Source organism: Brassica napus, chromosome C2, assembly GCF_020379485.1.
Source record: "Brassica napus cultivar Da-Ae chromosome C2, Da-Ae, whole genome shotgun sequence".
NCBI classification, from domain to species: Eukaryota; Viridiplantae; Streptophyta; class Magnoliopsida; order Brassicales; family Brassicaceae; genus Brassica; species Brassica napus.
Genome location: NC_063445.1, coordinates 26,275,262 through 26,303,172, shown reverse-complemented (window position 1 = coordinate 26,303,172; position 27,911 = coordinate 26,275,262). Strand labels below are relative to the sequence as shown.

General features: G+C 39.3%; 3 protein-coding genes, 1 long non-coding RNA gene and 2 pseudogenes across 6 annotated transcripts; 5 read left to right on the top strand and 1 right to left on the bottom strand.

Moving 5' to 3' along the window:
• The first annotated feature begins 859 nt into the window (after positions 1 to 859).
• LOC125582068 lies at positions 860 to 5,013 on the top strand. Its single transcript, XR_007319913.1, has 3 exons — positions 860 to 1,096; positions 1,477 to 1,542; positions 3,477 to 5,013. It is a non-coding gene; the product is annotated as an uncharacterized LOC125582068 (long non-coding RNA).
• A 93-nt stretch (positions 5,014 to 5,106) lies between these two features.
• Positions 5,107 to 8,447, top strand: LOC106378180 (annotated as a pseudogene).
• A 292-nt stretch (positions 8,448 to 8,739) lies between these two features.
• LOC106422323 (F-box/LRR-repeat protein At1g48400-like) lies at positions 8,740 to 11,254 on the top strand. 2 transcript variants are annotated; one of them, XM_022690735.2, is made up of 4 exons: positions 8,740 to 10,457; positions 10,518 to 10,601; positions 10,703 to 10,843; positions 10,923 to 11,254. In XM_022690735.2, the coding sequence occupies exons 1-4, from the start codon at positions 9,615 to 9,617 to the stop codon at positions 11,223 to 11,225; spliced, it is 1,371 nt and encodes a 456-aa protein (XP_022546456.2). In that variant the 5' UTR covers positions 8,740 to 9,614; the 3' UTR covers positions 11,226 to 11,254. The 2 variants fall into 2 exon arrangements, with proteins under 2 accessions (XP_022546456.2, XP_013718586.2); XM_013863132.2 differs by having other exon boundaries at positions 8,740 to 10,601.
• A 382-nt stretch (positions 11,255 to 11,636) lies between these two features.
• Positions 11,637 to 12,879, bottom strand: LOC106378177 (UPF0725 protein At2g20620-like). The gene is made up of 3 exons (XM_013818349.3): positions 12,199 to 12,879; positions 12,036 to 12,122; positions 11,637 to 11,965 (listed from the first exon to the last, which is right to left on the bottom strand). The coding sequence occupies exons 1-3, from the start codon at positions 12,250 to 12,252 to the stop codon at positions 11,729 to 11,731; spliced, it is 378 nt and encodes a 125-aa protein (XP_013673803.1). The 5' UTR covers positions 12,253 to 12,879; the 3' UTR covers positions 11,637 to 11,728.
• Positions 12,880 to 22,909: 10,030 nt separating this feature from the next.
• On the top strand, positions 22,910 to 24,875 carry LOC106378175 (annotated as a pseudogene).
• A 320-nt stretch (positions 24,876 to 25,195) lies between these two features.
• On the top strand, positions 25,196 to 27,481 carry LOC106381408 (UPF0725 protein At2g20620). Of its 2 annotated transcripts, none has more exons than XM_022703455.2 (9): positions 25,196 to 25,394; positions 25,472 to 25,579; positions 25,664 to 25,760; positions 25,844 to 25,932; positions 26,015 to 26,296; positions 26,394 to 26,583; positions 26,682 to 26,791; positions 26,880 to 26,966; positions 27,053 to 27,481. In XM_022703455.2, the coding sequence occupies exons 2-9, from the start codon at positions 25,529 to 25,531 to the stop codon at positions 27,263 to 27,265; spliced, it is 1,119 nt and encodes a 372-aa protein (XP_022559176.1). In that variant the 5' UTR covers positions 25,196 to 25,394; positions 25,472 to 25,528; the 3' UTR covers positions 27,266 to 27,481. The 2 variants fall into 2 exon arrangements, with proteins under 2 accessions (XP_022559176.1, XP_022559177.1); XM_022703456.2 differs by having other exon boundaries at positions 25,225 to 25,353; positions 25,453 to 25,579.
• Positions 27,482 to 27,911: the final 430 nt, after the last annotated feature.

Sequence of the window (27,911 nt, the reverse complement as noted above, 5' to 3'; positions counted from 1 at the left end):
ATATCTTGGCGTTCTCAGAAACAAACGCTCGTGGCTACTTCTTCAAATCATGCTGAGATCATTGCACTCCATGAAGCAAGTAGAGAATGTGTATGGCTAAGATCAATAAGCCGACACATCTGTTCAAGCAGTGGAATTGACGAAAATATAGAGCCAACTATTTTATATGAAGATAATGCAGCATGTGTTGCTCAAACAAAGGACGGATATATCAAAAGCGATAGAACGAAGCATATTCATCCGAAGTTCTTCTCATACACTCAAGAGCTCGTGAAGAAGAAAGAGATTGAAGTAAGATATGTCCAATCATGCGAAAATGCAGCTGACCTCTTCACAAAATCACTTCCGACTTCGATATTCAGAAAACATGTTCGTAACATTGGAATGCGTCATCAGAAGGATCTATGACTGCTCATTCGAGGGGGAGCTTACGTAGTTGTACTCTTTTTACCTTACTATGGTTTTTCCCATTGGGTTTTCCTAGAAAGGTTTTTAACGAGGCAACATAGACGTTAAGCGAGAGTGGATAGTGACACCGGTCCCCAAGGGGGAGTGTTATGAAAGATTAGCCGCAAACGTTGAAAAATATAAAAGATATGGGGCCCGCTGCACTATTTGCACAGTGAATTTCTCTTCTATATAAACGATCGTTTCGATCGATTGTAAACATACCATTCCTTCTTCTTCTAATAACACATCCTCTCTTGCTATCAGTGTTATCTTCTCATACGGGTATAAAATTTTGCCCTTATTTAAATTTCTTCGATACAATAAAATTCTAGTTTTTTTTATAACAGTACCAATAATTTCACAAACCGTGTAACACTATTTAGATCCGTCAGACGAATCAAGATCTGGCATTGACTTGACTTGTATAGTTCACAAGGTCATAACGTGTGTGTTATTTATATGATGATGATGCCATGATGGTAGTAAATTCTCTCACACATACTAATTAAAATTTTGAAAAAAAAAATGGAGAAAAGAGGATGTGGTGTCGGTAATGTTGCCATAAGCTGTGTTTATTTGGCAATCATGTTGCTGCTTTTATCATCAGCCCTTGCGACCAGCTCGCAAGTCACGCCTCCCACAACTGGTCAGTCGTGCTGTCTCGTTTTTCTTCTTCTAGTTCCAAATTTCTCATACCGCTTTGAGGCTTCTCTAGTAGTTACTCCTCCCAACATAATACAAATCAATTTTTATTTTAAAGGCCGTGCGTTTTAAAGTTGTTAGATTTTTATCACTATCTAAAGAAGTCACTATAATTTCTTTTTTTTTCAAAAAGCTAACATATTCTTGTAAGTTAATATTCCATATGATTCAAATTAAGTGTTGTTTTACATTATTTTCTGATTTTGATGTAATTTCTTAATAGATACTGTAAGAAGTTATATTCTTCCTTTACTTTAATAATAAAATGTAAAAATGGAGCTAGAGAGTAAATAAATGTGAAATTAAAACCGACAAAATATGTAGGACATGGTGGAAAATGGGGAGTGCGAACTTTAATGCAATATGGTGAAGGTGACGGTGAAGGTGATGGTAAGTATTCGCGTTAAATATATTTACTGTTACTAATAGTTTTGGTGTGTTATTATGCTGGTTATATATTATTAGTTTATCTGCCAGTTCACTTATTAAGTAAGTTTAAAACATATTTTAATGGTTTAAACTAGGACATTTTTAAATTTGTACAACATTTATAGTAAGTTAAGACACCAGTCGCTTGTTTGTTTTGTAAAGATAAATCTATACGATGAGCTACAATTCTTGAGTTTTTTTTTTTTTTGACAAAGGGCTTTTTTCTTGAGTTAATTTTTTGGTAGTGATTTATTTAGTTTTATCAACCCCTACATAATTTTATAAATTATTGGGTTTTTTCTTTGATAAAGGAGTATTGAATGTTCTTTATAACATAAAAGTGAAAGAGAATGGTTTATGGCGTAAAAGCCAGTATTTTTAATGGTTGGTGGCCAAAAGTTAACGTACATTCGAAGGGAAAATGGCTTATTCCCATATGAACTAGTTGTTCCCGGCTTTTTCACACATGAACTTTTAAGTCATGCCAAAAACTACATGAACAATGGAAAAATGACTTATTTACCTATGAACTAATTGTTCCCGGCTATTTTACACACGAACTTTTACGCCATGCCAAAAACCAGATGAACAACTCTATTTTTTGAATTACATACACAAACTATCGATTTTAAACTAATTCCCCTAAAACCGTTAACGGTGTTATTTAAAAGTTAACTTGGATTATGATAGGTGGAGAGACTGTTTAATTTGGGTTGGTAAAAACATAATACTACATCGTTTTTTTTTTCTTCTTTTTCTTTTTGTCAACTTCTCTTCTTCTTCAAAAATCGTTTTACTCTTCATCAATTGGGGATAAAATTTATTATCATGCAGAAGAATAAAACATTTTACATGATGCATAAAGAAAGAAGAACAGCAAATACTAACTTACCAATCTCCATGTATTGTCACAAGGAACTATAAAATTGGCGCAGTCTAGGACGCTTGACTGGTTCAATAAGCGGATGTTACTCTCAGGTTCCGGTCCTGCAGAGATTTATATATTCTCCTCAATCCAGAAATTAATGTCATATGATTTCTTTATACGCTTTATGTCATATAACTCAGAAAATATCTACCCCAACCGGTTACTATGTCATATAACTCGAAAATGCAGAATAAATTTTTTTATCTTCAATTGATGATGAAGAATAAAAAGATTTCTGAAAAAGAAGAACAGTTGACAAAAAAAAGAAGAACAAAACGACATACTATTCTGTTTTTATCAACCTAAATGAAACCGACCCTCCACCTGTCATAAACCAAGTTAACGTTTAAACAACACCATTTACGGTTTTGGGGGAATTAGTTTAAAATCGATATTTTGTGTATGTAATTCAAAAAAAAAAGAATTGTTCATGTGGTTTTTGGTATGGCTTAAAAGTTCGTGTGTGAAATAACCAGGAACAACTAGTTCATAGGAGAATAAATTATTTTTCCGTTGTTCATGTGGTTTTTGACATGACTTAAAAGTTCGTGTGTGAAAAAGCCGGGAACAACTAGTTGATAGGGAAATGAACCATTTTCCTACATTCGAAGCCCTCAATTGATTCCTTAAAACCGGGTCAAAATTTAATTGAAAAGGGATTTTGTAGTGATAAGATCTGTTAAGCCCTATTTGGCTATTCCGAAAACAAGAATTCGTGGCATTATATAAAAAAACTTTACGAAAGGGATTAGTCCTCTCCTTTGACGTTCATATTTTTTAGTAGTGTGGTTACATTTATCATGGCCATTCGATTTCCTGGGGCAAAATATTAGATGATAATATATATATATATATATATATATATATTTCCCATATAATATATATGGTTCGTAAAATGTGTTTAATATATCCTCGTATTTTTTAAGAAAGGCTAAATGTGTTTAATCTTTATACAAATAATTTATAGATGGGTCAACATATCATTCACGGTGTAAGAGAGGAGATGTAACGGGAAGCTGTACGCGCGGCGATGGTATCGGGAATACTAAGACATAAAACGATGTCAATGTGTTGCATACATGCATGCTATTTTTTTTTTTGATCAAACCATAATTGCATTTAATTTAGAAGAGTTTAAACACCGTCAAAAGAGAATACAACAAGACTGCACTGAGCCAAACAAACCAAACACTGGTAAAGTAAAAGATAGAATGGCGATACAAATCACAAAAAAAACCATATGAAATTGCATCATAACAGTTTCATAGACATTCTGAAAGATCGCATCTAGTGTAACCCATAGGACCACACATACTGCACCATACGCAGAGAGCATTCGCTGGGAGGAACATCCTTGCAATACCAACAATGCTTGTTCATCCAATTCACTCCATACATGAGGAAATATTGGGAAGAGAGACTGCTCCAACAAGGAGACAAACGGGTAATTTATACCCACCATAATCATATTCATCCGACTAAGTATACCAATGAACTTCTCCTTCAACTGCCACCAAAAAGAGAACAAATACACATCACCAAGAACTCGAATGAAGACAATAACATGACTGCATACAACAGTAAGACTGCACACAACAGTAAGATAACTGCACACAGCAGTAATAAATCGCACCGAAACGACATAAGGACCACCAAAGTCTACAAAGGTGGAAACAACATAAGCTATGTCCATCAGTACATCGCCAAATAAACCCATGTTCCTCAATTCCAATGTCACTCTGAAAACTAGCTTTCTATCCCATTCAGCAAAAGAGGAATAAGCGGAAAATAACGAGCTAAGGTGAACTTGGAACACAGTAAGAGGAGAGGGGAGAGATAGAATGGAATAGGACCTGATAGAGGCCCAGTCCACGCACTGACAGGGAGACGACATGACATCGGTATAACGAACCGGAGAAAACCCGGTAATGAGACTGCATACTGCAGTAAATAAGTCAATGAAGGACCCAATACCAAACACCAACAAACCAGCCTCCGAGATTGAATGAGAGGAGCCCAGCTCCATAATCCAGGAGGTCAAGGTCATAGAAGAGATGGAAGGCCTAAGAATCCTTGAATCAAAGTATACTGGAACTTGAAAAAATCTCAGATCTAGATCTAGATTCAAAAACGATTCTGTGGAAGGGGCCAGAGCGGGGAGATGAAAAGAGACGATGGAAACTTCTTCAGAGGTGAACGGTCTGTTTGAGATGGAGACTCCGACAAAGTAAAATGGACTACTTGAGATGAAAATTTCGACAGTTACAGAAGATATTTTGGAGAGAGAGGCTCTAGCGGGAGAAGATGGAAGGTCGGGTGGTTCTGGAGGTTCAGGTTCCGGCAACTGACCGGACTCCATGGCGGAGGAGGAGAAGAAGGCCACAACGGCCTCTTGCGGCTAGGGTGTTTAGAGAGCGTTTGGGTTTTTTTTTTCAGAGCTACATGAACAACAAAATACATGCATGCTATAAAATATAGTAATAAATAAAGAACTTTGTTTTATATGTGTTTCCAACATCTTATTAACGCTCTCTCTCCCTCTCCTCAGCCTGTTTACTTGTTAAAGATTTTACTTACTATGTGACCTAAATGCATAAATGACAAGGTGAAGATAACGTATGGATTATCCTGAATACTTATGAGATTGTCTCATAAGTGAAGGTACACTTCGCGGTCTAAGTATCTAACCAAAATATCTCCTCACAATACCCTAAGCCTTTATGAGATCACCAAAACTGGATTAGTTGTCTTGAATTACCAAACGATGCTTTCTTGAGCTGTCAATCAGAAAAAGGAACGAACGTAGGATATTAGGAAGAGGGTGAACTTATATGATAACATGGCTGCCCTCCATTTTGCCAACAATGTCTTCCACGAAAGTCCAAGCATGTCGAAATGGACTGCCATAATATTCGATAGAAAATGCAACTGGGCTTAACCAAAATTCTACATGTTCTTACATGTAATCAATTGGCCGACCTGTTTATTAAATCATTATCCCGACTCAACTTAAATCTCTTCTAGGCAAGATGGAGTTACCAATATCTTTACTCTATCCTGAAGGGAATATTACATTCTGTATCAGTTTTATAATGGTTTACATGCATGTAATTATCTATACATCCGGTTTGTCCTGGTTTACTTCCTCTGCTGTATCTTTGCTTCATTCTAAATAACAAAAAATCTCAAAAGAGTTACTATTTCTTCTCTCTCAGCTTCGTCATCCTCCATGGGTGGCTTGATATCGATTATGTTCATCTTATTTTCTAATAGAGACAAGAAAAACATAAGTAGATGAGAATGGCTAAAGACACGGCAAGTTCTCTTGATAGTACTATTATGTAGCTTCAGTGTGATAAAAGACATTGTCCATAGTTTTTGATTAAAGTTTTTTAAAATGTTTTTATAGTACTTTTACTTATTTTCGTGTTACACATGGGTTTTGTCGATTTGAAATATGGTTTATTTTTTATTCTTCTTAATTTACATCATGTTATATATATCACGTATGATGATATGATTATATTATGTATATTTGTGGTTACAAATAATTCACAAGTTTTTGCTAACTTTATATTTATCTTTTAAATTTTTTTTTACGATATGTGCGTGGAGTAATTATGAGAATTGTCTTTCTTCCATGGTTTTTGGTAGCCAGAGTTGACTTCTTGTTGCGCTTCCTCCTTGGTCCGCTATTAAATTAGTGCTAAACCGGAAAGAAATTGAAAAATACAACCGGAAACCAATTACAGGAGAAATGTAAATGGGATTTGGACAATATTGTCAACAACGGCCCATTCACCGTATAAAAATCTTGTATTAATGAATATCCGACAAAGTTTCTCGTATATTTCGGTTAGTTTGAGACCGGTTTGAATGAAATTGAGTCGGTTTGGTCGATAAGTTGCGCTTTTGTCCGTGTCCCTGAAAGCTCGTGTGTCCAGTACCGGCTCTAGGGGAGTGCACAGAGTGCAACAGCACAGGGCCCCACATTTGTAGTCAAAATTTCTTTATCTTTTAAGACTCTAAAATCTTTGTTATTACAGTTTTAGTCAATATTTCTTTACTCAATAGGGCCCTAAGTTTTTTAGTTTTTACATGGATTGAACTTTCAACTTCAAGTTCACTAAATTAGAAAAAAAAATAGCACAGGGCCCTACTATTTTTTGAGCCGGCCCTGCGTGTGTCATTGGCTTGAGACATACAGATGCCGCCGACTAACTCCGGCCTTGATTGAATACATATATTTAGAGCGAGAGTTGTTGACGAGCAACACACTCGTTAAGCTCACACTCTCCGGGGGCATCTCTCTTGAAGTCGACCATGTGTATTTTCCAGCGCTCAAATCACTCTCTTTGATATCAGTTTCAGGCCTTGGTTGTCCCGATTACTGTGACCTCCTCGATGGCTCTCCTGTCTTGGGAGACTTGTACATTTGTGATGATGCTTACCCTTACAATTCACCATGTTGCAGTACGATCATGATGAGTAAATCCATCAAGCGTCTTGTGGTTTTTACCCATCTTCCTGATTCTCAAGTGTATCACGACGCTATGCTTTTCAGTGTACCAAGTCTTGTCTACCTTGACTACTCTACTTTTGTCTTTGAAAACCATGAGTGTGTTGCTTTGGATTTGCTCGTCGAAGCCAGGCTCAATCTCAAGTTATGGGAGGAGTCAACTAGCCATTATGATTATTCTGATGATGATGATGATGATTATATTTATGATGATCAACCAAAGATGCCTATCTTTTGTGATGTTACAAACAAAGTTAGTTGCGGGTACAACCAACATTACGACCCTTTACTTGTCTGCTGATTCCCTTGAGGTTTGTTTCCTTGCTACTTGCTATTGATTCGTTTTTCCCTCTCCCACACTTGTGTATATGAATGTGTTTTTGTTTGTTTTTTTGTTGTTGTGATCATATTATAAATCAGACGTTGCACTTCTGTTGTAAATCCATGCCGGTGTTCAACAACCTCCTCAATTTGTCTATTGAGAGTGACAAAGAAAAAGGTTGGCAAGTAATGCCAGTTTTGCTCAAGAGTTGTCCACGTCTACACACTTTAGTTATCAAGGTATTATCAATTTTCTTGCTGTGATTCTTTCTTGTTGTTGTTGCCCATTATGCATTTAAAAAATTGGTCTATGGTTTCAGGGACTTGTGCACAGAGTTACAAATAAGTGTGGAGATGCATGCGCTTGCACTCCGGTAAAGCATAAAGAGGAGGAGGAAGAGGTATGTTGTCTATTGACATGTCAAGTGAAGGTGCTTGAGATATCAGATTACAGAGCTTCTTCAGAAGAGGTGAAGCAGATGAGACATTTCTTGGGCAAGTTGAAATGTTTCGAATCTGTGAAAGTGAGTGTTGACGCAGAAGACACAATAGAGAGCTCTTGAGAGCTAATCTACTGTCTCTCCCAAGAATTTCACCAAAGTGCCACATCCAACTCATCTGATATTTCTTTCCTTACTTTTTCCCAAAAGAAACAAATCATTGCAATCCATTTTGGGTATATAATTTAGATTGATTTGATTTTTTTTTTTTTTGATCAAAAGATTGATTTGATTTTTATTAAGTTACAAAATAATTTAGATGAATTAAAATTTTACTATCATTTTAATCAAAAACACATTCTTAAAAATCTAGAACATAACTACTATCATGCACTTGATCTTTTTTTTTTCTTTTGACAACACTATCATGCACTTGATCAAATATGATTATTTAGTCACTAATAGGTTGCTCAAAAAAAAAAGTCACTAATACCAAAAATAATTTTAAGAGTATTCTTTCTTATATTTCTCTCATTTTACTTTTACTACATATAAATAAAATATCATCTATAATAAATATATATAAGGTTGTTATATATATTTTCATGATTAAAATTCTGATAAACAAAATAGATGGAGATCATGAAATTGTTTTAAAATTCTTTATTAGTCGATTTAGTTTTTTTTTACAAAATATGATAACTAGAATGATATCAAAATTAATTTACATTTTCAAAGACAAATTTTAATAATTTAAATTAAATACTATAAAATATAAATACATCGTTATAGAAAATACTTGTGCTGATTCACAAATATATGATATAAAAATTCAAAATTTTGAAATTATAAATATGTATACTTAATTAACAATTTATATGTTATTAACTTGAAAATAGGTGATGTTAAGATGAGCCTTGAAGAATGTAATCAAAATGGACATGCTTAATCGAAATCCAATGCTCAATTGACATATATGTTGGAATGACATAATTAGATTGACTGAAATCAAACTTCGACCACTAAAATATGAGTTACAAACACACAAAAATAAGCTAATGGCAAAAAATCTAATAATAGATTATTATCTTTCGACTAACCTGAAATTATTGATTTGATTATGAAAATAAACAAAAATATTTAGTATATTAACAATTTATTCTGTGATAAAAATAAAATAAAAATATTTAAATAATATAAAATGATTTAATTGCACACTATATAACAACTATTTTCTCAAAATAAAATATCATTAAATTATTAATTTAAACACAGGTATTAAAAATAAACTAAATTAATCCATAAAATCGTTTAAAATCCCAAACAAGATAGATAATAAAAACTATTTAGCATATGAATCGTTACAAGAGACAAAAAAAAAAGAAGACAATGATTAAAATACAAAGGTTGCAACTCTATATTAATATTTGGAATCGAATGATATATGGAATGAGTTTTTCAATTAATTTCAAATCATTCTTTACCATTTATTTTGAAAGGAATAGAATAATCATTTCATTGATTCCACAAATAAATAAACAAAATGCGAAGAAAATCATTTCATAACAAATATGATAAAGAAGAAGTGGACCAAATCTATTCTATTCATGTTATTCCATTAATCTTCATTCGATCAAATCTTAAACATAGGTACCAATTACATCAAAGAAATAGGGTTAAGACACAAAGAGATAAGGTTAAAACAGAGACTAATGAATGCTTTCTACTCTCTCTAATCTTCCTTCTATTCAAATGATCACCTTCAGTTCTGGGTTTTTGTTTTCATCTTGATTGGAACTTTTGTCTATAGTTTTAATCTTAATTTATGGGCAGCGATCAGATAAGCAGGTTGCCAGATGAGATTCTTGGCATAATCTTGTCTTTAGTTCCGACAAAAACGGCTGCTTCCACCTCGGTTTTGTCCAAAAGGTGGAGGAATTTACTGTGTCTTGTAGACAGCCTTAGCTTTGATGAGTTGAACGACGAAGAAAAAGAAGAAGATCAAGAAGATGCAATGAGTAGTTCACAACCCTTCCATGATTTCATGGAAAAGACATTTGCTCTCTTAAGCAACTCTCCCATCAAGAAAGTGTCTCTGTCTCACCTACCTTTCCATTACAGTGACCACTCTCGTGTCTACAGTTGGATTTATACTGCAATGGACCGTGGTTTATTGGAACTACATTTGCATGCATATGCTTGCGTTCTTTTAAAGAAAGAGTTGTTGACGAGCAACACTTTGGTTAAACTCACATTATCCGGTGAATATTGTCTTGAAGTCAAGCGTGTGTATTTCCCAGTGCTCAAATCACTGTCTCTTGAATTTCTGGAGCTTGATTATCCCGACTATCATCGCCTCCTCGATGGCTGCCCTACCTTGGAAGAACTATTCGTAGCTGATGATGATGACCATTCCAATCCTCTATGTTGCGGTGCTGTCGTGAAAAGTGAATCCCTCAAGCGGCTTGTGGTTTCTATCGTTCTTCCTGATTCTCAAGAGGATCACAACTCAATGCTCTTGGATACACCAAGTCTGGTGTACCTTAAATATACTAGTTATGTCTTTAAAGAACATGATGCTGTTGGTTTGGATCTTCTTGTCGAAGCCAGACTAGATCTCAGCTTATGGGAGTCAACTAGCGATTATGATGATGATCATGATGATGATGTTGATGATGAAAAAGAAGATGATAATGAAACTGATGATGATGATGATGATGAACCAAAGATGCCTATATTTGGTGATGTGACAAAGCTAGTTGTGGGTATAACAAACATTACGACCCTTCACTTGTCTGCTGATTCCCTTGAGGTCTGTTTCGTTGCTACTTGTTGTTCTTTTTCTATTTCTTCATTTTTTTCACTCACTGATATATGGACTATTTTCTTTCTTGTGATAATATCATAAATCAGACGTTTCATTTCTGTTGTGAATCCATGCCGGTGTTCAACAACCTTCTCAATTTATCTATTGAGAGTGATAAAGAAAAAGGTTGGCAAGTAATGCCAATTTTGCTCAAGAGTTGTCCAAGGCTACACACTTTTGAAATCAAGGTATTATCGATTTTCTTATTGTGATTATTTCTTGTTGTTGTTACCCATTATGCATGTCGAAAATGGTCTTTGGTTTCAGGGACTTGTGCATAGAGAAACAAATAAGTGTGGAGATGCATGCGCTTGCATCCCCGGAAAGCATAAAGAGGGGGTGGAAGAAGTATGTTGCCTATTGACATGTCAAGTGAAGGTGCTAGAGATATCAGATTACATAGGTTCTTCTCAAGAGCTGAAGCAGATGAGACATTTCTTGGGCAAGTTGAAGTTTCTTGAATCTGTGGATGTGAGTATTGACGCAAACAACGACAATAGTGAGCTCTTGAGAAATAATCTGCTGACTCTCCCAAGAATTTCATCAAAGTGCAACATCCAATTCATTTGATGCTTCTTTCCTTACTTTTCTCAGTTGGAAAAACATTTCAGACACTCAAAAGGAACATGATTCTTGGTGCTCGTTTAGTTGTTATGTATTGGTAAAGATGACTGACTACCTATATCTCTTCTTTGCATGTGTATCAAAACATTTTGCATGCATTTTTAGTGGAACTATGAACTCAGTTTGGCCAAGAGCATTTAATTAAATTTGTTATTATATTTAACAGAATTACCCATACATATAATTAGTAAAAAAGATATACTTATATATATATACGATTAAAGATTTAAAGTAAGGCATTAACAAATTTTTGCATTTTCTTGATATTTTCTTTTCTATCCACGTGTTATTTTGTTATGTGATTTTCCTAGATAGAAGGCACAAATATGAAGATATTTATAGTAGTTTTTTTGGATTCATAAGGCGCTAAATCATCTTAAGATACTTGCTAGATAGAAGACAAACGTTACTTAGACCGATTTTAATACTCTCATAGTCTCAGCAACCCATTAAGAAAATAATGAGGGACTCCGACATCCGTCCAAACACTTGGCTTCGGATAAATGATCTGGCATCCCATCCCTTGTTCTCCTTATGACACCTTTGCAGACAACACCACACCCTGTTTTGAAGCTAACGTAGAAGACTGCATTATCCACTGTGACCTTTTCCATTGAGCCGACAACTCCTCTGGTTTGCACAATTACCTTTCCCAGCTCAAATGGCTTTGACTGCTCAAACATGTACTGAAACACAACACCAAGAAGAGATTCATAAATCTAAACACTCTCCTCTTTTAAGTCTTATTTTCCTCACCGGGTCCGTTTGCATCTTGGTGTACAAGGCTAGTTCCGCGTATAGATGAAGCCATTCTTTTCCTTGTTCCACATCTGATTCTTTCATCTGAGAATAAATAATCAATGTCAGCAAAAAAATAAGGTGGGAAATGCACGCTTAAAGATTAAAAGGGAGGGCTCACCTCGTAGTATTGCAGCTTACTAGTGGCATAGTCATCAGGCAACCAATCAGGCATATTGCCTTTGAATAGCTCTGTAATGACCCAACCCCAACTCCAAAGGCCAAAGGTAATGCCTTTAAAACCCCACCACCTCCACCTTCTCCCATTTCACAAAGACTTAGAAAATAAAGAAAGAATTAGAGAGAGAGCTAAGAAGAAATGTGATTATTTTATAGTCAGAGAGTCGCCGGAGCTCGTCGCCGGAGCAACCGTGCGCCGTGATCACGCTCAGCTTGCCACCACCGATAAACACCCTAGGTAACCGCCGGAAACCGCATGCCTTATGTTCAGTTTCGTTTCCGTTTAGTAATTCACCCATAACATCCTAACCATTGATCATCTCGTGCATCCAAGGCCATCATCGTGTTCCTCTCGTCGAGAAGAAGCCGTAGACACCAACCACGCCTCAAACGGATCCCGGACGAAGCTGCACGCGCCTCCAGAAAATTCGCCTCGGCGCGCGCGTGAACCACACGCGCCACCGCCGTCCGCCGGAGCCACCGCGAATTCCGGCCACTCGCCGCCGTCTCCGACCAACGTTCGCCGGAGCCGCCGTGACCGACCACCGTCCGTTCGCCGCCGAGAAGCTGCCGCCGCATCGCCGCCTCGCCGCCGTTGACTTTCCGGTAAGCCGCCGCTTCGCCGTCGCCGCCGGTGACCGACACCGGTGACTCGCCGGCGACTCGCCAATCGGCCGAGTCAACCCGGTGAGTCAACTCGGTGACTCGGTCAACCGGTTTAAATCGATTTCGATTCGGTTAGGTTAAACCGGTCGGTTAAAATCAATTGGAAATCGGTTAGAAAAAACCGGATTAATTAATTAATTAATTAAATAATTAATCTTTGACCAGCGGGTTGACTTTTCCGTAAATACCCGTTTTAAACCGTTCGAAAGGCGTTCTGACTCGAAATTTCGATCTGATTTCAGATTTGGAGTCCATTTGAGCAGCTGGAGTTCATAGATACCACTTCTTATTGTTGCTAAGGTGAGGGTCTATTCCCGAACTTCTCGTACACGGCTTAGGACCTCGAATAAATATAGTTTATTTCAAATGTGTTCCGTCTGTGTGAAATCGAGTCTATCATTGCTTGTTTAGTTTTAGGTTCTTTGCATAAACCGGAACTAGGGGGTTAGAGGATTCAACATTGATTGTTTCACTTAATGTAAATTCTTAGCTAGGATTGTTTTTGTTTGGAGACGGATACAGAGACGGACTTCTGTATGCCGGATTGTATGGAGGTCACGACCAACTTTAGTCGACCGGTTGAGCCGTAGACTGGAAGTGTCGATAAATCGTCTACGGGCGTGTGTTACCGAGCACTTTTTCGGTGTGTGTATGAACCGAGCACCTTTTCGGTAGTGTTTTGGCCTGTTAGTGGGCGGCGAGTGTGCACCTCGCTAGGACCATTGTTTGTTGCTTGAGTACTTTAGGTACTGTGTTTGACATGCATTAGAATTAAATTATATTTATTCGGAGTGCTATGTCCGGGTCCATGGACTTCGGGGTAGCATACCTCGCTGAGCGATTCCCCTGTCGCTCACCCCTTATTCTTTTCCCCTTTTAGGTGAGACCGATGAGCAGGAGTGATTATCGGACCGGTGCTTTTGGGCTTTTGGGCTTCTATCGCTTTTACCGCTTTTATCTTTATCGGGCCTTTAGGCCTTTGGACTTTTATCGTCTATGTTATTCCTATTTCAGACTTTCGGTTTATATCGTATTTTATATTTCGGATGTTATCAATGTTGGGCTTTTAGGCCTTTTGTTACCGTATTGACTTTTATATTATATGAAGATTATTATTATTTGAGTTGTATTATTATTTATTTCCGCTTTTATCAATTTATTATATTTTGAAAGTGGCGGGTGTCACAATTTGGTATCAGAGCGGGTTCCGTCCCGGCTCCGACCCGGGATGGCGATTTTTGGAGACCTGGTTTTATTTGGTTTTGACGAGTTTAAACGATTTCAAAATATTTTCGGGGATTTGGGAATTTTGAAAATAAAAATAAATAGCACCTTTCCGTTCGATATCACTGCTCCTTAAATGTTGGTATCCAAAGTTCAGCGTAAGTTAACTTTTCGCTTTCCTTTTAGATGCCACCAAGGAGAAGAACCACCCGTGCCCAGACCGCCAGAGCCGTTAGAGACAATGTAGATGAGCATGAGCAGCCCGCAGTTCCACCACCCGCGGCTCCACCAGTTGATCAGGATGCATTGAGACAGATGGTTCAGGATGCCGCTAGACAGGCCGCTCAGGAAGCACTTCAGCAGATTGCCCAGGAGGCAGCCAGACAGGCCGCTCAGGAGTCCGCCCGAGTAGCTGCTCGTCAGATGGCTGCCGTTCAGCAGGGACCGCAGATTCAGGTTCAGCAAGTTCCACTGGTTCAGGTCCAACAGGATCAGCAGATTCCAGCTCAGCATGATCATCAGGATCCCGTTCAGCAGGTTCCCCTTCCGCAGGTTCCTCTACAGCAGGGTCCAGTTCAGCAGTTTGCTCATGGTGTTCAGGATCTACCGCCACCACCACCGCGACCTCATGTTTACCCGGTTTATAATGAGAGGTTCTACAGGCTGACATGTCAGATGAGAAACATGGAGATGGAGCATTTTAGCGGGACAGTGGATGCTGTAGCTGCACACGATTGGAAGTTAGCCTTGCAGCGGAAGCTGGAGATTATTGAGTGTCCACCAGAGTTGTCGCTCAGATTGACTATGCAGTACCTTCGTGGAGATGCTCTTATATGGTGGGAGGGAATACGATTGAGCCATTTTGGGCCAAAGAGACTTACCTTAGCTGATTTCATTCGAGAGTTCGATAGGAAATACTTTCCGAAGGAAGCGATGGATAGGAAGAAGTGCGAGTTCGAACATGTAAGCCAGGGAGTGATGTCTATCAGGGAGTATGAGGTTGTGTTCAACCAACTTCGCAGATTTGCAGGAGTGGGCATTTCAGAAGAAGACTTGATTAGAAAGTTCTTGAGTGGGATGCGAGTGGAGATTCGTAACAGGTGTCGCGTAGTCACTTACCACCGGTTGGGAGATTTGGTGGAGAAAGCTGCAGAGCAGGAGGCAGGCTTGGCGGAGGAGCAGGAACTCGCCAAAGCAGTTCATGTTAAGTCTGGAAAAGCTCCAGAGTCTCAAAGGAGAGCAGGGGACCCGTCGGGATTACCGATATGTCCTCGTTGCCATCGCAGTCACAGTGGGCAGTGTATGAGGTGTCTTACTTGCGGTAGGATTGGACACATTGCGAAGTTTTGTCGGGCTAGGCCATTGGATATGTCACCAGTCAGAAAGATTGCAGCACCAACAACACCAGCAGCGGCACATGTTTGCTTTGGCTGTGGTCAGCCAGGCCATTTCATCAGAGATTGCCCAAGGAAGGGCAATGCAGCACTTCCACCACCACCGAAGCGTCTAGCCATCGCTCCACGTGTGTTTGCGGTTGGAGATCCTCAGGGAGCTGAGCCGATAGCAGGTATGAGTCTTTTCCATACTTGTTTGTGTTTGGGTATTTTGGCTCGTGGTTGTCATGTGTAGTTAGTAAAAATCTCGTGTAGGATCGGTTTTAGTTGGAGGAGAGTCAGCTTATACCTTATTCGACACGGGAGCCTCTCATAGTTTTGTGAGTCCGCGCTTAGTCCAGTCTTGGTCTTTTCGGGGAGTCTTTGAACCGAAGGCTAAGCAGATCCAGACTGCCGGCACGGAGAAGTTGGGTGCAGTTGGCATTCATCACGATGTACCAGTTCTACTTGGAGGAGTCGAGTTGCTCGGAGATTTGACGGAGATGGAGATGAGCTCCTATGATGTTATACTTGGGATGGATTGGCTGTCGCGACATCGAGTAGTCTTGGATTGTCCGAAGGCAAGAGTTAATATCCCTAGAGAAGAAGGAAAGATCATTTGCGAGGGAATTCACACACCGGGAAATTCCTATCGTCTCCATGTTGCGTGCAGAAGAATTATTGGAAAGTGGAGTAGAGGGATTCTTGGCAACCATTTCGATGGTTAAGGAGGACGGTCAGCAGAAGCTGCATGATATACCAGTGGTCGCCGAGTACGAGGATGTTTTTGAGCCTTTAAAAGGGCCACCACCAGCTAGAGCAGACGTTCTTACAATAGAAGTAGAGCCAGGAGCAGCACCAATTTCACGAGCTCCATACCGTCTCTCACCAACTGAGATGGCAGAGTTAAAGAAACAATTGGAGGAGCTATCTGATAAGGGGTTTATCAGGCCGAGTACGTCACCGTGGGGAGCACCAGTGTTGTTTGTGAAAAAGAAAGATGGGAGTTTCAGACTTTGTATAGATTACAGAGGTTTGAACAAAGTGACCATCAAGAATAAGTACCCGCTCCCGCGTATCGACGAGTTGTTGGACCAGTTGCAGGGAGCTTCATGGTTCTCTAAGATTGACTTGGCATCGGGGGTACCATCAGATTGCGATAGCTGAGGGAGATGTGCGGAAGACGGCATTCCGTACCCGTTATGGACATTACGAGTTTGTGGTGATGCCATTTGGGTTGACGAACGCACCAGCCGCGTTCATGAAGCTTATGAATGATGTATTCCGTGAGCACTTGGATAAGTGTGTGATCGTTTTCATAGATGACATCTTGGTTTATTCTCGGAGTAGAGAAGAGCATGCTGAACATTTGCGGATTGTGTTGGATAAGCTTCGGGAACATCAGTTATTTGCCAAGCTGAGTAAGTGTAGCTTTTGGCAGAGGAAGATTGGATTTTTGGGTCACGTGGTTTCAGAAGCAGGAGTTGCCTTAGATCAGGAGAAGATTATCGCCATTTCAGAGTGGCCGACACCTAAGAGTGCGACGGAGATCCGCAGTTTTCTCGGTTTGGCAGGATACTACAGAAAATATGTCAACAATTTTGCTAGCATTGCAAAGCCAATGACACGACTAACAGGAAAAGACACCGAGTTTGATTGGACAGAGGAATGTTCGGGTAGTTTCACTGAGTTGAAGCGACAGCTGACCCATGCGCCAGTTTTGGTACTCCCGAGGCCAGAGATACCATATGATGTTTACACTGATGCGTCAGGCACCGGATTGGGATGTGTACTGATGCAGGAAGGTCAGGTCATTGCCTATGCATCACGACAGTTGAGGCCTCACGAGGCCAATTATCCTACTCATGATTTGGAATTGGCAGCAGTTGTATTTGCATTAAAGATCTGGAGGTCATACTTGTATGGAGAGAAGGTGAAGATTTTCACGGACCACCAGAGTCTGAAGTACATATTTACGCAGACGGACTTGAATTTGAGGCAGCGTAGATGGATGGAGTTGTTAGCAGACTACAATTTGGAGATCACATATCACCCGTGAAAAGCCAATCATGTGGCGGATGCCTTGAGTAGGCGCAAAAGCGATGTATCGGGAACCAAAGAGGTCCAGGAGTTTACTGGGACACTTGCTAGTCTCAGATTATGTGCAGTTACTGTAGAGGGAGAGTCAGTTGGCGCTGAGGCTGTAGGGCGGGCAGACTTACTATGGAGGATACGCAAAGCTCAAGATGGTGATGAAGCTTTGCGTAAGCAGATCGAGATGGAGTGTATTGGTTTTCATACAGCCACCAGCGGGATGTTCATGTATCGAAACAGGGTTTGTGTGCCCAATGATGAGTTGTTAAGAAAGGAGATATTACGGCAAGCACACCACTCGAGTTTCTCTATTCATCCAGGAAATACCAAGATGTATAGGGATCTGAAGCGTTATTACCATTGGCCTGGTATGAAGAGAGATGTTGCTTCAACTGTATCGCAATGTCAGACGTGTCAGATGGTTAAGGCCGAGCATCAGGTTCCTAGCGGGTTATTACAAAACCTGCCACTACCGGAGTGGAAATGGGACATGGTAACTATGGATTTTGTGACGGGTTTGCCGACTACTTCAGGAGGGAAGAATGCCATATGGGTAGTCGTGGATAGACTTACGAAGTCAACCCTTTTTCTAGTAGTTAAGAAGACAGACAGAGCTGATCAGCTAGCACAGACTTACATCAAAGAGATTGTAAGATTGCATGGAGTTTCGGTCAGCATTGTATCGGATCGGGATACAAAGTTCACGTCTGAGTTTTGGAGAGCCTTCCAGAAGGCGCTTGGGACGAAAGTTCATATGAGTACGACTTATCACCCGCAAACAGATGGTCAGTCAGGGAGGACTATTCATACTTTGGAGGATATGCTCAGAGCTTGTGTTTTAGATTGGGAAGGTAGTTGGGTTAAGTATCTACCTCTAGCCGAGTTTTCCTACAACAACAGCTATCATTCGAGTATTGGGATGGCACCATATGAGGCTCTATATGGTAGACCTTGTCGCACACCACTTTTTTGGACGGAAGTGGGAGAGCGACGTGAGATAGAACCAGCCATGGTTCAAGAGACAATCGAACAGGTTGAGATGCTCAAGATGCGGCTTAAGGAAGCCCATAACCGTCAGAAGAGTTATGCATATAAACGGCGAAGATATTTGGAGTTTCAAGTTGGCGACCTAGTATACCTGAAAATGAGGACATTTCAGGGAGGATCTAAGACTCGGAAGCTAAAGAAGCTTAAACCAAGATATATGGGACCATATCCTATTTTGGAGCGGATTGGAGCAGTTGCTTACCGACTAGATCTATCAGGAGAGTTATCAGATTTCCATGACGTGTTTCATGTTTCCGTTTTGAGGAAAGTAGTGAGGGAGCCAGAGCTCATTTTGCAGCAGCCACCTAGAAACCTTGGCAAAGGTTTACGTGGGTTGTGCCAGCCAGTAGAGATATTGGATCACCAAGTGAAAGCAGATCGTGGAATGATGACCATGTTGGTCAAGGTTTCGTTGGGAGAGAGACGGGATTCAGGAGGATACCTGGGAGTCCGAGCCCCAAATGAGGATTGATTATCCAGAGCTGTTTCGGGGTGTCATTGGAGAGTTTGGTGACGTAAATTCGGGGTCGAATTCCTTGTTAGTGGGGGAGAATTGTAATGACCCAACCCCAACTCCAAAGGCCAAAGGTAATGCCTTTAAAACCCCACCACCTCCACCTTCTCCCATTTCACAAAGACTTAGAAAATAAAGAAAGAATTAGAGAGAGAGCTAAGAAGAAGTGTGATTATTTTATAGTCAGAGAGTCGCCGGAGCTCGTCGCCGGAGCAACCGTGCGCCGTGATCACGCTCAGCTTGCCACCACCGATAAACACCCTAGGTAACCGCCGGAAACCGCATGCCTTATGTTCAGTTTCGTTTCCGTTTAGTAATTCACCCATAACTTCCTAACTATTGATCATCTCGTGCATCCAAGGCCATCATCGTGTTCCTCTCGTCGAGACGAAGCCGTAGACACCAACCACGCCTCAAACGGAGCCCGGACGAAGCTGCACGGGCCTCCAGAAGATTCGCCTCGGCGCGCGCGTGAACCACACGCGCCACCGCCGTCCGCCGGAGCCACCGTGAATTCCGGCCACTCGCCGCCGTCTCCGACCAACGTTCGCCGGAGCCGCCGTGACCGACCACCGTCCGTTCGCCGCCGAGAAGCTGCCGCCGCGTCGCCGCCTCGCCGCCGTTGACTTTCCGGTAAGCCGCCGCGTCGCCGCCGCGTCGCCGTCGCCGCCAGTGACCGACACCGGTGACTCGCCGGCGACTCGCCAATCGGCCGAGTCAACCCTGTGAGTCAACTCGGTGACTCGGTCAACCGGTGGTTTGACCGGTTTAAATCGATTTCGATTCGGTTAGGTTAAACCGGTCGGTTAAAATCAATTGGAAATCGGTTAGGAAAAACCGGATTAATTAATTAATTAATTAAATAATTAATCTTTGACCAGCGAGTTGACTTTTCCGTAAATACCCGTTTTAAACCGTTCGAAAGGCGTCCTGACTCGAAATTTCGATCTGATTTCAGATTTGGAGTCCATTTGAGCAGCTGGAGTTCATAGATACCACTTCTTATTGTTGCTAAGGTGAGGGTCTATTCCCGAACTTCTCGTACACGGCTTAGGACCTCGAATAAATATAGTTTATTTCTAATGTGTTCCGTCTGTGTGAAATCGATGTCTATCATTGCTTGTTTAGTTTTAGGTTCTTTGCATAAACCGGAACTAGGGGGTTAGAGGATTCAACATTGATTGTTTCACTTAATGTAAATTCTTAGCTAGGATTGTTTTTGTTTGGAGACGGATACAGAGACGGACTTCTGTATGCCGGATTGTATGGAGGTCACGGCCAACTTTAGTCGACCGGTTGAGCCGTAGACTGGAAGTGTCGATAAATCGTCTACGGGCGTGTGTTACCGAGCACTTTTTCGGTGTGTGTATGAACCGAGCACCTTTTCGGTAGTGTTTTGGCCTGTTAGTGGGCGGCGAGTGTGCACCTCGCTAGGACCATTGTTTGTTGCTTGAGTACTTTAGGTACTGTGTTTGACATGCATTAGAATTAAATTATATTTATTCGGAGTGCTATGTCCGGGTCCATGGACTTCGGGGTAGCATCCCATACCTCGCTGAGCGATTCCCCTGTCGCTCACCCCTCATTCTTTCCCCCTTTTAGGTGAGACCGATGAGCAGGAGTGATTATCGGACCGGTGCTCTTGGGCTTTTGGGCTTCTATCGCTTTTACCGCTTTTATCTTTATCGGGCCTTTAGGCCTTTGGACTTTTATCGTCTATGTTATTCCTATTTCAGACTTTCGGTTTATATCGTATTTTATATTTCGGATGTTATCAATGTTGGACTTTTAGGCCTTTTGTTACCGTATTGACTTTTATATTATATGAAGATTATTATTATTTGAGTTGTATTATTATTTATTTCCGCTTTTATCAATTTATTATATTTTGAAAGTGGCGGGTGTTACAAGCTCATCCGGAAAGTGTGTCAAATCCACATTCTTGTTTCTCATCCTCTGTGGTACACATGACCAACAAAAATATATATATATGGAGAGAGAGAGAGTTTTTTTTAACAAACAACAAAAGAAAATATATGACCATTTTGCCTTTTTACCTGGAGGTGGAGGCAAGGTTATGCAGCGGGATGTGATAACACGGAAGAAATCTTTATTCTCAGTAGCATACCAAACTTTTGTTTCAAACTTGCAAAAGCAACCTCTTGGTAGAAACTTTGCCCGTAATGTCAACACTCCGGTGTGCTCATCAAAGTCTAAGAAATAAAAAAAATCAATTTTATATAATATTAAAAAATATGAGTTATTTAATAAAAAAATCAAAAATATCATATCTTTTGGGTTTTTAGCTGATCATCCAATATCGGATCGTGAGTTAATAATGGGTTATGAATTTTTATAGGGATTTATCGGATTTCTAATTAAAAACAAAATTAAATCCAAACCGGATTATATACAAGTCGCCGGATTTACTGGTTGACCACGGTATGGGCCAAATACGAAAACAATGCTTGAAAATTAAACACTATAATATAACAATATTTTTTTGAAACAATAAAATAACTTTTAAATTATTTGTTTTCTAATAGAAGTTATACATTCAATCAAATTTTATCAAAATGGTAAGAATGAAATGAAAAATTTAGTTAGTTTTTAAAATTAAATGCTCTTAAACATGTGACTAAGATATGTATCTGAAGCATGAAATGTACCGTGTTTTTGTGAATTGGAAACTAAAAGTTTTCTTTCGCACGGATTTAACCGACAATTATAAGATACACTGTTTTCCTTTTGTTTTCTCTTAAATAATGTTTTCAACGTTTTCAGCACAAAATTAAATAACTCATAAAAATGTATAAAAAGTGTATTCAATATAGAATTTAAGATTATTTATTTTAAAATAATAAATCTAGTGTTATTTAAACATGAATATTAAAAATATTATTAATATCTAGTGTGATTAAATTTGATAAAATATTCTGAAATTTATTGTTATCGGAAAAGTTTGTAAATTCTGAAATTGTTTTAAAGGTGTTTTAATAGATTTTTTTAGTCAAAGACAACAAAATCTACATATCTTGGTTTTATAATAGATTTTTAAAATTTTCAATTCACATAAAATCATCTAAAATTTATAAAATTAACTAATTCAAATTTTGTGAGTGGACAAATTATTGCAAATAATGATTTGTTCCTAGGCCTGGTAGTTCGGGGCCTGTCGGTTTCGGTTTGGTTGATTAGGATTTTCTGATTTTCGGTGTTACGCTCATAAGTCATGTTCGGGTTTTACTAATTATAGGGCCAGGTTCGGTTCGGTTCCTTCCGAATTCGGTTCGGATCGGATTGTAACCAAAGATTGAAATCGTCCAAAATATAGTTTTTAAACCTCAAAAACGACATTTTTTTTTAAAAAAAATATAGAAATTATTCAAAAATCTAATTAAAAATAGTTAAAGTATCTAAATTAACTAAAATGTATTCAAAATAACAAATACAACAAACTACAAAAATATTTTGAATACTCTAAAATATATAATTCACCTTAACATATATTACAACATTAATATATTTAAGTAATTTCAGATATTTTTGGATTTTAGTTTGGATTTTGGTTTGGTTTGAATATTCCGGTTTGGGTTTATCCGGCTAGGTTTAGTTATTTGTTCCGTTTGGATTATATTATTGGGCTTCAAAGTTTAGAAAAGCCCAATTACTAACTATGTCAGTTGCTAACCGTATATATAGGAAGTAGAGAGAATTTCGGGAGAGTTGATTTTATTTCTGGGAAAGAGAGAGAAAAAGATACGTGTCTTTCTTTCATTTCCCGCATCGTCTCTTTGGGTGAGAATGTCCGACGCGGTGCTGAAGAAGGGAGATAGTAATACCTTGAGTGATAAGGTAATTGAATTCTTTAGTTGCCGTCTCCTCTTTTTGGGTATTTTGCATTAAGTCGGTGATATTATTCTTGAAGGAACTCGATGCTGCTGTTCTACCACCAGACCAGCCGTTAAATGAATTAACATCACCAAGTTATGCTGACAGTAACACATTGAGTGTTAAGGTAATTTGGCTTGTTTTCTAGTTTGTCATATATATTTTGTGGTGGGCGTTTTTTCAAAAACCTGGTGGTGCATATCCTTCAGGAACTCGGTGCTTCTCTACCGCCACCACCGCCGCCGGCGCCGACCTACAAGCCATCAGCATAAGGTTTTGTTGACTTTTATCCACCACCATATCAGGATCCTCTCACTGATTGGGGACCTCCTCCCCACGGCCGCAGCACTTGGAGTCCAGTGGCCATAAAATTGCCTTCTACTTCTATTCTTCTACCGGTGACCCCCTCCCCGTTATTATTATTATTTTATTAAAAGTTTTGCTCTTTCCTGTATTATTTTGCATTGAATCGGTGTTGATGTTCATTCTCTGAAGGAACCCAAACCGGGCAAGCGGTCGTTATATATGCAGTCACCAACTCCACCTAACTTGGTATATCGAAGAACCTATTACCATACGTACACTCCGAGTCCAACTTATAGTCCCACTGCCCCTGGCGGTTACAGTTACTCTCAATCTCAGGATGCTATGCACGCCAAGCCACTGCTCTTTGCTAAAATCGCACTCCATTGCTACAATCTCGAAAAGGTGTTCTCCTTTTTTTTTTTACTTGCTTATGCCTTAACCATATATATAATAATATGTTTTTATTTTATTTTTTAGGGGACACACTTTGAACGTTTGGGTCTGCCTCGAGATTATGACCAGACCTTAGAGGCAAGGGATCCAGCACGCAATTACACTTGCAGGTTTGAAACAAGTGTTCGGCTTGCCACTGAGAATAAAGATTGCTTCCATGTTGTCACAACCCGCTGCAGGCCCTTGCCCCCACCTCCTCCTCCAGGTAATATGATTGCAAAAATGGTCTTATATCTTTTCTGTTTGTTTTTTTTTCTATGTTTCTATCTATATTATTTACTTGTGTTGGTCATGTCTACCACAAAGGAAGATGGATTCCAATGTGGATTTGACACACTCTCAGTGGATGAGCTTTTCAAAGGCAACATGCCCGATTGGTTGCCTGATGACTATGCCACTAGTACGCAGCTGCTCCTGCAATACTACGAGGTCATGAGCCCCTCCCTCCCTCCCTCCTCTTTAATTCTTTTTTTCTTTTGCTGACATTGATTATTTATTTCTCAGATGAAAGAATCAGAGGTGGAACAAGCCAAAGAATGGCTTCATCTTTACGCTGAACTAGCCTTGTACACCAAGAAGCAGACGGACCCGGTGAGTACCCAAAACAAAAGACTTTTTTTTTTTGTGTGTATAATATGTTATTATAAGGAATCTCTTCTTGGTCTTGTGTTGCAGTTCATGTTTGAGCGTTCAAAGCCCCTGGAGCTCGGAAAGGTTGTTGTGCAAACTAGAGGAGTTGTCGACTCTCTGAAAGAGGTTGAGCTGTTGGATAATGCAGTCTTCTTCATAACCTTCAAAACAAGTTGCGGTGGTGTGTGAAAGGTATCATCAGGAGGACAAGGGATGGGATTCCAGAGCATCTATCCCTTGAAGCCAAGTGCTTCATGTGATGTGATAGTCTCTGAGGTTGACTATGAGAGAAATTATAAACGTTTGTAGTTTTCTATCTACGCTAGCAAGTATATCTTTTAAGTTGATTTAACGCCTTGTGTAATCGTAATGTTGTCTTTTAAACTTTATATTATCTACAACAGGGGTACGCTAATTAAATCTTGTATTCTCACTTGGAACTTAAATGTCTTTTTGGACATCCACAATCCAACATACAAACTAGGGGAATCACAGAGATTTGAAAACTCTGTTAATATAAGATTTCAGACCCTAAATTTTAGAATATTACATACCCGAGTCGGGCGAAAGTAAACACAGGTCTGGGTTATTACCTGACCGGATTAGGACGGTTTAACTGCTACAGCTCCGAGAAAGCACGCGGGGATGAACAAAAAGAAGGTTCGGGTCCACCATCGGGTTGGGTTTTAGGATTTTTTGAACTAAGCCTAGAAGTTCCATTCGTTTGTTTTTTTTTTTAGAATTTCCGGTACGGTATCACGGTTCGGAACCAACCGGGTTCGGATCGATTCGGTTGAAGCAATCAAGAACCTAAACTTAGTCGGTTAGGGTATATAAAGAATTGGAAGGGGGAGTTAATTTTGTTTCTGGGAGAATTTGGGGGCGGGGGCAGTGAGAGGTTTCTTTCGTTTGCCCATTCGCCCTACTTCATTCTGTCTGGTACCTTTCTCCTGCACTGCATCTGATTCTGAATATTATATTTTTCATATGGTCTCAGGTCTCTTGTTTAACCGCAGCTGCTCTGCCCAAAAATTAAGCTTTTGGGTTCTGTAAAACGTTAGGGTTGGGTGAGAATGTCTGACGAGGTGATGAAGGAAGAAGGCAGTGACACCTTGAGTGTTAAGGTAATTGGATTGTTTTCGTTTGTTAGATTGTCATATTTTTCTGCAATAATAAATAAACGGTGGATATAATTATATTATTTGAAGGAACTCGATGTTGTTCTACCACGGTACCAGCCGTTTAATGGATATACATCACCCTTCGACTTTATTTTACCACCGTACAAACAGTTTCATGGATCAGGTATTTTTGATATTATATATATATATATATATTCTTTGAAGGAAATATGCACTAAAGTTGTGTTTGACTTTGCACTTTCACAGTTTGTAAACCTCCTCCTCCCCAAGAGCTGATTCCCATTAAGGAGGCCGAGGCAGAGCTCGAAAACTTGCACCTTCCTAGTTCTGAAAAGGTAAGTATATCCACTGTTAGTACTATCCGGTCAATGGATTACAGTTATGTTTGTAATTGGATTCTTTCTTTTCTTAATGAAGGAGGATTTTGATGCTGTTCTACCACTGGATTTAATGATATCACCATCATTGAATGCGAATCTACCACTGGATTTAATGGTATCACCATCAATGAATCCGAACTCTACACCAGATTATGACTTCTCCAATTATCCTCAGTTCAGTGCTCCTTGTCAAGTAACTTATACTCCCACTCCTCCCGGCGGTCACTTGGTTTTGTCTTACAACCGCCGTAATGATGCTTTGTATGCGGAGCCTCTGCTCTGCGCCAAAATTGGACTTCATTGCTACAATCTCGAAAATGTAACGTTTGTTACTGCGTCTTGCCTACCTAATATATATACTTGATTTATTTCTTGTGAAATTACTAAATTTTTTCTTTTTTTTTTTGGTTTTGTAGGGGACTAACTTTGAACGTTTGGGTGTGCCTGAAGTAGCTAAGCACACCGGAATGTTGACATTAGATGCATGTGATCCAGCAAGAGATTGCCTCTGCAAGTTTGAAACAAAAGTTTGGTATCCCACTGAGAATAAAGATTGCTTCCATGTTATCACATCCCGCTGCAGAACCTTGCCCCCACCTCCTCCAGGTAAAAAAAAATAAATGAATGAGTGAATGGTCTTATATTAATTTATTTTTGTTTGTTTGTTAAAAAAAAAAGCATCTATTATTATTTATTTACCACAGAGGAGGAGGAAAAGGAAGAAAGTGGATTTGACACACTTTCCGTGGATGAACTATTCAAAGGCAACATGCCCGATTGGTTGCCTGGTGACAGTAAGCTGCTTTACTACGAGGTCATGAGCCCCTCCCTGCCTCCCTTTTGCTTTTTAATTCCCAGCTTCTTTTCTCTTTTTTTGCTGACATTGGTTATTTTATTCTCAGATGAAAGAATCAGAGGTGGAACAAGCCAAAGAATGGCTCCTTCTTTACGCTGAACTAGCCTGGTACACCAAGAAGCAGATGGACCCGGTGAGTTTTTTTAAATAAATGACTTAGAAAAAAAGAGGGGAATTTGTGTATAATGGATCTCTCTTTGGTGTTGTCTTGCCTTGCAGTTCATGTTTGAGTATGGAAAGCCACTTGAGCTGCGAAAGATTACTGTTCAAACCAAAGAAGTTGTCGACTCAATGAAAAACGTAAAGTTGGATAATGCAGTTTTCTACATTAGCTTCCGGACAAGGTGCGGTGTTGTATGCAAAGGTGTCATAAGGAGAACAAGGGATGGGAGGCCCGAGCATTTATCCCTTGAAGCCAAGTGTTTCATGTGATGTGTGAGCGGCTGAGAGTAATCAAGTAACGTATGTGTTCTATCTAGCAAGTATTTATAGTTAATTTAACGCCTTGTCCAATATTCATCGTACTTGTTTCTAATAAAGACATGATAAGCTTTTGTTGCCTTTATTTTTATCCCTAAAGATTCTGTGTCATGTTGTCTTTTAGACTTGTATCATATTTTATACGATCATATGGTCGAGCTATCACTCTTTCGTTGTGTTTTTTTTTTTTTTTTTCCGATTCTCAGTTAACCTTGTTTTCTTGGTTTGATGGAAGACGATCTCTCACCACTCTCCTCTTTTCCTTTGTTTGTTTAATTGTATGAACACTAGTGGTTGAATCAACTTTGTATCCTGGTTTGAAAATCGTCTTGCAAGTCTTACAAATTTAATCCATCAAAAAATATTTTTTTAACATATATATGTGTGTTTTGTTAACAGTGGTTTTATCTTACTAAGTGCCGCCCGGAATACTTAGGTGATGATTGTTTGGATGATTTTTAAATTTTAGTTTTTAGTTTTTAGCTTTTGGTTTTTGATTTTGCAGTAGTTTTTAGATTTTGAAAAAACTCGAATGGCGATTTTGGTATTTAGCTTTAGATTTTTGATTTTACTGTAATTTTAGTTTTTAGAAAAACAC